Genomic DNA, 10,226 nt, shown 5'->3' with positions numbered 1-10,226 from the left:
AGTCCCCTAGGTGATTCTAAATGCAGTCAAGTTAACAGTGAGGAAAAACCATCGCACTCCCTGGGGCCGGGGGGTACAGCTCAGTGACCGAGTACTTGTTTGAGCACAAATGTCTAGGGTAGACGCACAGCATAAACAAACAAGCACTCTTTATTCTCTCTTCCCACAGCCACTGTTCCATTTTGTCTCTGCACATTTTCTACTTTTGAGACTGGAATAACTTATCTGTTATTGGATATTAAATTATCCTCAAAATTTGCAACATAAAACACCAAAGTTGGTTCATCTTCTCAGTTTGGGGGAGCAGTTTAGCTAGATGGTTCTAGCCCGGGCTCCTGAAGCTGCACGTGACTTGTCACGAGTTTCTCAATCATCTGAGGAGTCTCCTGGGGCCAGAAGCCACACTATCTAGTTTACATCAGCCAGCCTCAGCTCCTCACCAGCTACTGCACAAACACTTACATTCTTTGTCACACAGACCTCTCCAAAGGGCTGCTCATATCATGACAATTGCCGTTCTTCATAATGGGGGAGGGGAGGATGACACACATCAGATACCCATATGGAAATATGACTTCATCTAAAGAATGGCAGCTCTCCTGACTCTGAGGGCATGGGCGTAAGGTAGCTGGCTGACAGGGGTGGCCCCAGTGGCCTGGAATGACCAACTCAGCTGCCACCCAGGCCCACAGCCCGGCCTTGGGTTGGCCCACTCTAGCATCTACCCCCATCTAGGACCTGCTGGAGCTTGTGAAGAGACTGGTCCTGTGGAACGATAACCACAGGATCTTCATGATTTGGGGAGGCTGTGGGATATTCCAGAGGAGTTTGGGTGAGGAGCCAGTGATGATGGTGTGCCAGAAACCAGAGGCCTTGAACCAGACCAGTGACTCACTGCAATGAACATTTGCTAGTAGAGCTGACTGGACCAAAGGGTGTGCTGTGTGACACACCACAGTTCCCAACGCCACCGGGACGAATGAAGAGGTGTTGGAGAGGTGGGAAGGATGGAGGAGCAAAGAGGGTTTTTTGATGTTTTGTTTTGTTTGTTTGTCTCTTTGTGTTTGTGTTTGTTTGCTTGGTTTGGTTTGTTTGTTTGTTTGTTTTTCATTGGAGAAGCTGCTTCAGCAGGGAGGGGAGGATATGGGGGGACTGGGAGGTGAGTAGAACTGGGTTGCAGGATGTGAATTTCAAAATTCCCAAAGATTCAATAAAGAAATTATGTTTACAAAAAAAAAGACATCTCTCTCCTCACAGTGCTGTTATCGCTGATGCTCAGGGTCTGGGTCAGGGGCTTCCATGTTCCTGTCTCCTTACTCCAAGAATTAAAAAAAAAAAAAGCCCACACTGAATGCAAAGTATCAAGGAAGCTTTATTCAAAGCAAAGCTACAGCGGAGGCCAGGATCTACTACAAAGGAGCAGTGGGCCTGACATTAGCAAGGAAGCGCTCAGGGCCCAAGCGTTACTGAGGGCTTGCTTGGAAGGATCCAGGAGAAGAAGGAACCTGGTTCCTACCAGGCATAATGAGAATGGTTCTGTTCTGGTTGATAGGTTATGTCGTACAATCCCTTTTAAACTGTGTATGTCCCTTCTCAGAATGTGCCTGGTTTGTTTACACTCGATCTGCACAGACACAAGATCGTAGCTAGGGAATCTCCCTGAGATACTAAAAGGAAAGTCCTTGACAAGTGTGGTGGGTATTCACCTGATAACCCAGCATTGGGTAAGCAGAGGCGGCCGTGCATGCCTGCCTGGACCACACAGCAAGTTCAAAGCCAGCCTGGGCTATATGGCAAGACTCTGTTTCAAAAACCAAAAAACATATAACATACATTCATATTTGGCCAGGGAGATGGCTCAGTGCCTAAAGACACCTGACACCAAGCCTGAGATCCATTTCAGAGGAAACACAGGAAACAGAGAGAACCTGCTCCCACAGGTTCACAGGTTCTCCTCGTGAGTATCTTCTGTGACCTCCCCAGGCCTGTACATGCGTGCTCAAGCACACACACACACACACACACACACACACACACACACACACACACACACACATCAAGGGGGCAGAGACAGCTCAGTGGTTGTGCGTATAGCACTCTCAGAAGTCTAAGTTTGGCTCCCAGCACCCACATCAAGCAGCTTTCTAAATACTTGTAACTCCAGCCACAGGAGACCCAGCCCTCTCTTCTAATCTCTGGGGGCACCTGCATGAATGGGGGGCTCATAAATAACTCTTTAGAAGCAGCAGCTGAGGACAGGAGTGTGTGCGGCTGTTCAGCCCTGCCCCCTTCTCCAGACCAGGGAACAGCAATATGCGCAGCGGCCAGGTCTTCACACTCTAATTAATGTTATCAGGATCATTTCCCATAAGCATGCCCAAAGGCCCAACTCGAGGTGATTCTAGACTCCGTCCAGATGACAACGCTCACCATCAGACACAGGTTGCATCCTGGTTTGTTCCCCATGCTTCTATTGTCTGATGTCACAAAGACGGCAAAACCAATCCCACAATGTAACCCCAGCTCGAGAGGCAGCAGGGAGGTAGGAGTTTTGATTCCTTGTGAGATCCTCTCCCATACTGCATAGCATGGGAGCATGCGGCACACAAGTAGAAACCACTTCTCTAACAGTCCAAAGAGCTGCTCTCTTGTCACTGACCGCCTCAAATCAAAGAGCTCATCACCACTCCAGCAAGAACTCATTCTGACCGGGAAACGTGAGCGTTCGCTCAAAAGAACGCTGGCTGAGCGGTGACTGTGACGGAATGCACTCGGCACCGGAGAAATGGTAGCCAAGAAGACAGATGAGGTTTCTCGTTTCCTGTTGTGGGATACTGAAGAAAATGACAAGAGAGCATGTTTGGCTATGTGCTGGCTAGAGGTAGAGTCCATGAAGAAGACAAGATGAAATACAATAAAGAGGATTGGTATAAATACAATAAATCCACAATAAATGACAAGGGTATTGTTACTATGAAAGGGTAGCCGAGGTTCTCTGAGGAGAGGGGCATGTGAACGGCCTCCTAAGCGAAGGCAGAGCCAAGTCAAAAGCCCTAGAGCAGGAGTGAATGACTTCCTCATAGTCAAAAGTAATCTAGTGGCTGGGGATGCCGGTTAGGTGGTTGTGTGCTTGCCTAGCATGAAGAAGGCCCTGGGTTCAGTTCCTACCACCACATAAGCCAGGCATGCTGCCACACATCTGCAATCCAGGACTTGTGGAGGCCAAAGGATCAGAAGTTCAAAGTCTTTCTTAGCGACACAGCAAATTCAATATCGACCTGGGCTACATGAGACCCTGTCCAAAATAAGGGCAGTCTGGACTCTATCTACAAGGCTATAAGTCATAGCCACCACATCCATCACTGAACCCTTGTCTTGGAAGGGTTGATGGTCAAGCCAAAAGCCTCAACAGTGGTCCCTCAGCTCAGCAGCTTTTATAAATTACCATTCTGTCCATACCTTCATCCTAGTCTCTGATAAAAATGTCATACTTCAGATATGAGCTGTAGCTCAGTTGGTAGAGTACTTGCCTACCATACACAAAGCCCTGGGTTCAATCCCCAATACCAAATGAAGAGTCTAGATGCTGTAACCCCAACACTACAGAGGTGAAGGCAAGAAGGCCAGAAGTTTCAGATCATCCTCGGCTACGCAGCAAGTTCCAGGCCGGCCTGAGACTGTGAAGACCCTATTTCAAAAGAAATAAAAGTTAACAAAACAAAATGCCAGGCTGGACAAGTGGGGAAAGGCTCTTCCCACCTCCCTGCCCGCCCTCCCCCGCTGGCCATCATAAGGCCCTCTGAGGTCCGCATTTACTCATTCTCCAGTTCCCCAGCATCCTTCTCAACAAAGAAGGTGGAAATGAGATTGTTGATGAATTAGGCAGCCTACTCCGAGCCATCTGGGAGCAGTGTCCCGCCTGTTGTAAGCAGCAGGCAGAAATGTCATCACTGATAAGAACAGGCCCCAGCCGTCAGTGAACGCGAAACAGGAGCCCTATTGATGGAATCCTTCTCTGCTCTGAGTGCGTCTCTCCACCACCCTCCACACTCACAACACTGCCCCACACTCCATAGACACCCGGCAAATATTGATTTAAATGTGTGGTGTGTGAACGCCGTGGATGACACACAGGAAAACTCTCCAAATGGGACCTGGGGACCCTGACACCCCTAGGTTCTGACTTTCTTCTGCCTTGTGGTGTTGCGGCTATTTATTGCTCTGAAACAAAACGTCCAGGAACTTAATAACTTCAAGCAGCTGCAATGTCTGTCTTGCTCCTGAGTTCAGTTCGGCCAGGGACAGCTTGTCTCTGCTCCTCTCTGGAATGCAGGCATGCGGCCTTTCCTCCCAGATGCTGGGTTCTCTCGGAGCCTGGGGGCACCCCCACCCTTGCAGACAATGGCTCAAAGCCATGTGGTCCTTTATGACCTGGCCTCTTAAAGACAAAAAGGTTCATTTCTGCCACATTTACTAGGAGATAGCCACTTGGCCAATCCATAGGTAAGAAATGGTAGGAGAATGGTTGAAGTCCATGTGGGGATTTTAAAGTCTATTAGATTGAATGAGGCCACTAGATTGGACCATTCACTTTGGCTCACTTATTTTTGGTTTGTTTCTGAGACAGGATCTCAGGTAGCCCACATTTGCCTCCAACTCACTCTGTAGCTAACGCTGGCCTTGAACTCCTGATCCTCCTACCTCTATTTCCCAAGAACAAAGAGTATAGGCTTCTCACTCAGCACCTCAAGTATGTTAGGCAAGCACTATCAACTCAGTCACATCCCCTGCCTGGCCATAGCTGTTAGGCACAAATGCTTAAGAGGGTGTTCTGTGTCTGGAGAGGAGTCACCCAGCTGAACTCAGTAAGAACAGGGAATGTCTGCAGGTCAACTTCATGAGCTTTTGTTTGGGAATCCTGCATGCTCACTCCCCCCATCCCCCATCGTCATCTCGTCTCTGTGCCTTCGCCCACAAGAGTCAGATTCCTTTCCTAAATAAAGAGAAGTTGGGATTGGAGTTCACCTTGGGCCCAAACTTGTACAGCTGAACATTTATTCACTCGCTTCAAGGTGAAGCCCAAGAAGATCAAGCCAACTTATGGTTTCCATCCCACAAGGAATCAGGTGCCAGTAAAACCCTCCAGAGAGAGCCTGTCTCTGGGTGTCTGGATAGTTTCATGCTCACGTTTAGCAGATCCTTCAACAAGTAAAGATTGTGTCAATCCACCCAGGCCAGCTTTCGTTTTCTCCAGGGAACAGTCAGACTAGATTTCCTGGAGTTAAGGTGAGACCACATGACTAAGTCCGAGCCAAGGAAATGAAGGCAGAAGTAAAGGAAGCTACTTCTGATCCTGGTCCATAGAAACCTAGTGTGGCCCTTTATCCTCTTTTCTTTCCTGGTCCGTTATCTGGATAGAGAGGATGAAGGGGGTCCAGAGTACCAAGAAAGAGGAGGCCTGAATGCCAGAGTTACTGTGTGGCGGAAAGCACAGAGCAGGCATGGTAGCACAGGCTTTTAGCCCCAAGATTCAAGAGACAGGCTAATCTCTGTGAGCTTAAAGCCAGCCTGGTCTACATAGTAAGTTAAGTTCCAGGTCAGCCAGGGCTACGTAGTGAGGCCCTGTCTAAAAGAAATAATAATTAAAAAGAAAGAAAGGAATTAGCACAGGATCTTGTTGCGTAAGTAAAAAAGAACGTCTTTTAAAAGATTTATTTTTATTTCATGTGCATGAGTGTTTGCCTGCGTGTACATACAAGTGTTCACCACATGCCTACCTGGTGCCCAAGGAGGTCAGAAGAGGATGTCGGATCCCCTAAAACTGGAGCTACAGAAGTCTGTGAGCCACCATGTGGGTGAGCCATCTCTCTAGGCCCCCAAATGAACTTTTATTACCTCAAGCCGCCTAGCAAAGATGTTTTGGTGGTTGTCGATCTGGACCATGAAGTTTGTCATTCAGGAAATGGTTCTCCTCTTTCTCTCCTATTAGTGGAATATGCTCCACTATTCGACACTGGAAAGGGGAATGGACGGTGAGGTTTCACCCCTGGCTGAATATAATAGAGCTTATTATCTAACAGGGTTACACAAGCTGAAGAGGTAACTTTCGCAGGAATGCATTATTCCAGTCCTGAAATGGGTTAATAATAAGAAAAGCAAAGTTTGCAGGCACACTGGCTTTTTTTTTTCTTTTTCTTCTTAAAATCACACTCAAGGTTAACTGAAGGAGGAAAACCACACCCTCTGATACAGTGTTCCTAAGAGGCCACTGAGAGAAGGAACACTGGAGCCCTCCCGGGACTCCCACCTCCACCCTTAGACAATGCCCGAAACAGCGTGTTTTAAGAAGCACCAGCCACAAGAAAAGAGAACGGGGCTCTAGAAAGGCAAACGCAAGAGACTCGGGGCGACGCGGGTGGGGTGTCTCCCACGAGCAGGGCTGCAGCAGAGCGCGCGTGCTCGCCCGCACACCCACAACCCCACACCACAATATACACGCAACAAAACCCCAAGTCCTTCCCCGCTGCCCCTCACGCCTTCCCCGCGGGGTGAGCAGCAGGCGCCTGGGTCCTGGGAGAAGAAAGACACAGCAGGGAAAGAGACCCCGGGGAGCGGGTGTGTGCCACCCCACGCGGGAGGGCAACGGGCTCAGGGCGCGGGCCGAGAAGGGCGGAGCCCCGGCAGCCCGGAGATGCCGAGCGCCCCCACCCGACGCGCGCGCTGGCCACGCCCCTCGCGGGCTGACCACGCCCCCGCTGCGGCGGGCGAGGGGCGGGGCGGGGCGCGGTGTATATAAGGCGAGGGGCGGGCGCCGCTCTTTTGTCTCTTGCTGCAGCAAGGCGAGTGGGAGCACCTGGAGCGCGAGCTCGGAACGAGACTCCACGGTGAGGCACAGCCCTGGGTTTGGGGCCTACCCTGGGTGGGGTCGGGGCAGCTTGTGGCTGGCGGGCGCGTCCCCCGTGGGTTGCAACAGGCGACCCGGCGGTTTGGAACATTCCGAGGCTGGCTGGCTGGCTGGCTGGCTGGCCACGCCCTGGGACTTCGGAGGGAGGGTGTGGTGGACGAGCCCGGATCCCTCGGCCTTCGGGCGACGGGAACGCCCCGGCCCGGGAATGCCACGTCGAGAGGCGTCCGCCGAGGGCGCGGGATCCAGGGAGCCCTGGTCACCCCCTAAGCCTCAGGCCACCCACTATCGCTTTGGTTCGCCCATCAGGGTTGTAAGAAAATGGCAGACAAGCCGGACATGGGGGAAATCGCCAGCTTCGATAAGGCCAAGCTGAAGAAAACCGAGACGCAGGAGAAGAACACCCTGCCGACCAAAGAGAGTGAGTGTTCCCCCCGCCTCCGGGTTCCCACCACAGCGCTCCACCCTTCCCTGCTGTGCCAGTCCGGCACCCCCCACCCTCATCCAGCCACTGTCCTCCCACCCCGAATCTGAGAGTCCACAGCCACCCTTCTTCCAGTTACACAAAGCACTTTGTCCCTCCCAAACCCCCTCCTTGTCCCCAGGCCTCGTGGGTGCCTCACCCACACCAGGTTTGGTGGTTGGGGGGGGGAGGGGAAAGTCTGCAAGATGGGTCCATCCTCCAATGCCCGCATCCCGCCCTTTGCAGCCATTGAACAGGAAAAGAGGAGTGAAATTTCCTAAAAGCCTGGACTGGAGGATTTCCCCACCCCACCCCACCCCGTCATCTCCGAGACCCCCTCGTGATGTGGAGGAAGAGCCACCTCCAAGATGGACGCGAGCCACAAGCTGCACTGTGAACCCGGGCACTCCGCGCCGCTGCCACCGGCCCGCGGGTCTCTGAAAGGGGGCCCCCCACTAATCGGACTGCCAAATTTCACCGGTTTGCCCTGGGATAATATAGAAAATTATTTGTATAATTGATGAAAATAAAACACACCTCGTGGCATGGCTGGCGTGGTCTGAATCTTTTAGTTGAGTATGCGTGGGCAGAGCGGCACTGGAAGTGAGTTGTGCCGCAGAGACGGGTGGAGGGGGGGAGCGCATCATTTTATTTTGGTTTTACGTGCTTCGCCCTAAGGTTTCCTGGGTTCTCGGTTGCTCGGCTCTTAATGCAAGCCCCGTAAATTTTAACCCCATTTTGAAAAATGCTGCCCCAAAGATTTGCATTTGATCAGCTCTTCAAACGCCGCCGTCTCTTCCGCCCTGTAATCTCACGCATACCAGAAGCAGTGATTTAAAGTCTGAGGGGAAAGGGGGCAAAGAATCATTCTGGAATGTTGGAAATTGGGCGAGGTCGGGGTTCGTCCCTCACAAACACACGACAAGGTTTTCCTCTAGATGGTACAAAATGAGATCAAATAAAAAACAAAAGCCGGATCTAGTGAAACAACCATGTGTTTTATCAGAACTTGCAGAATGAACATTAGAGCTGCAGCCACGGGGAACAGGCTAGGTTTTGGGGGTGGGTAGTTTGGTTTGGGTTTTTTTTCTTTTTGTCTCTGGACCTTCAGCGAATATGTTCGCCTTTAGTGGGGAGTGTTGGCTGAGCTGGGAGTCTCTGAGATCTGCAGGAAGGCTGGAAGTGAGGGGAGGGAGTGTGGTCGCGTTGTGGCGGCAGAACTGACGGAGGTCACACCCTCCTTCCCATGACCCGTGGGGAAGGGGTGGAACTAGACCTAGTGGAGGAGGAGCCCAGGACTCTTGGGCATGAAACCGACTTAGGATTACAGGGGTAGCCTTTTTCTGGAGGAGGGGAGGGAGAGAGACAATCGGACAGGGTTTGCTCCACATTTTTGTCTTACCCCCAAGGGACTCGATAAATGGATGAGGGCAGTTAGTTCAAATGAGGTGTATTCTCCAGCAACAAGAAATTTAAAACCTAGTCGTGAGACAGGCAGGCAGGTTGGGGAGGCTCTGCCTGGTTTACATAAAGGAGCAACGTGACAGACCTACACTCAGTTCCTTCTGCTGGTACCCGGAGGCCTGAATAACCTTGGAATGGGGAAGGATTCTTTTTCACTGATAGTAGTGATTCCCCCAGACACAGCTTTTGTGGAGACACAGAATAGGATGGGACTGATCAATAGTCCCATGCTTGAGTAAGAAATCTCTAGTTGATGCTCTCATAAGTGGGCCTAATCCCATTAGTTCAGAAGAAAAAGGAGAGAGAGAAAGAGAACCCACTGAAAATCATAACTGGCCTCACCTACTCCATCTTGGTCACGCTAAAGCCAAGCAAATCCCATGATTCCCTTCCCCTGCACTGACTTGTTGACTCTGGAAACTTGATTGGCAGGGCCTCAGCATGATGAACCCCTGAGGATTCCTATGGTTTAGGGAAGCCAAACATACTCATTTCCCTCCCTGGGGCCAATCCAGGGTCCGGTAGGAAGGAAGTACTGTTAGCTTACAATTGAGGGTAATGACGCAAGGCTGCCTACTCTGTCACTTCGTCACTAGGAGAAACACCTGTGAGATGGTCTTCTTTTGTCTCAGAAGTCCCAGTCTGCATTCTACTGACCCTGCCTTGGATCTGTGGTCAGGCCCACATCAGAGTGGGTTGCAGAGCGAAGCAAGACCTCTCACCACCAGACAAAAAAAAAGAGCGAGAAAAAAAAGCAAGACCTCTCATCACCAGGGAGCAAAAGAGAAAGCGGAAGGAATGGGGGGTCCCACAGCACACCTTCCATTTGGCCCCAGCTCAAAGGTTCCAGCACCTCTCAACAGTGCCACCCTGAGGATCAAGCCTCCAACATGTGGAGCCTTGCTACCATCTCAAGATCCAAATTATAGGAAGAACCATGTACAGGTTAGGAGATATTTTGGAGCTAGATGTGGTGAGTGGTGCATACCTATAATCTCAACACTTGGGAGGTGGGGTTAGGAGGATTTTGGAGTTCAAGGTCATCCTCATACCCAGTGAATTCAAGATCTGCAACGGGCTACTTTAGACCCTGTCTCGAAAAATAAAAAAATAAGGATACTGGGATGCTTGTTTCTACAACATTTAGAGGCCGTGTACCGGTACCTATCAGTGTACTGAGTCTGCAGAGTTTGTTGTTTTGTTTTTTAAGAGCAAGTAACTGCAGAATGCTCGGTGAAAGACGTGCTAGAGACATGAGCAGTCCCCTTCGGGAAAGCAGACAAAGAAGTTAGCTGTGAGAGCTGCTGCCCTGGTGAAAGAGGAAGCATGTGAATGAAGACAAGAAGTGAGAATGAGTGGGGCTTGTTCAGCAGTAGGCTCCTCCCCCCATTGACA

At 50.8% G+C, this 10,226-nt stretch overlaps 1 protein-coding gene across 1 annotated transcript; it reads left to right on the top strand.

Annotated features, from left to right (window-relative positions):
• The first annotated feature begins 6,726 nt into the window (after positions 1–6,726).
• Tmsb10 (thymosin beta 10) lies at positions 6,727–7,913 on the top strand. Its single transcript, XM_006986525.3, has 3 exons — positions 6,727–6,884; positions 7,214–7,325; positions 7,614–7,913. Exons 2-3 carry the CDS (start codon positions 7,226–7,228, stop codon positions 7,646–7,648), a joined length of 135 nt encoding a protein of 44 aa, XP_006986587.1. The 5' UTR covers positions 6,727–6,884; positions 7,214–7,225; the 3' UTR covers positions 7,649–7,913.
• Positions 7,914–10,226: the final 2,313 nt, after the last annotated feature.

This window comes from Peromyscus maniculatus, chromosome 3 (genome assembly GCF_049852395.1).
Source record: "Peromyscus maniculatus bairdii isolate BWxNUB_F1_BW_parent chromosome 3, HU_Pman_BW_mat_3.1, whole genome shotgun sequence".
Taxonomy (NCBI): Eukaryota; Metazoa; Chordata; class Mammalia; order Rodentia; family Cricetidae; genus Peromyscus; species Peromyscus maniculatus.
Note: the sequence above shows the minus strand (reverse complement) of the source record. Positions and strands in the feature narration are given on the sequence as shown.

Bases quoted from the DNA above. Each gene is read 5' to 3' on its own strand.
- Tmsb10 (XM_006986525.3), top strand. From the start codon at position 7,226: ATGGCAGACAAGCCGGACATGGGGGAAATCGCCAGCTTCGATAAGGCC. The intron at 7,326-7,613 runs GTGAGTGTTCCC...CGCCCTTTGCAG, and splicing joins CACCCTGCCGACCAAAGAGA to CCATTGAACAGGAAAAGAGG.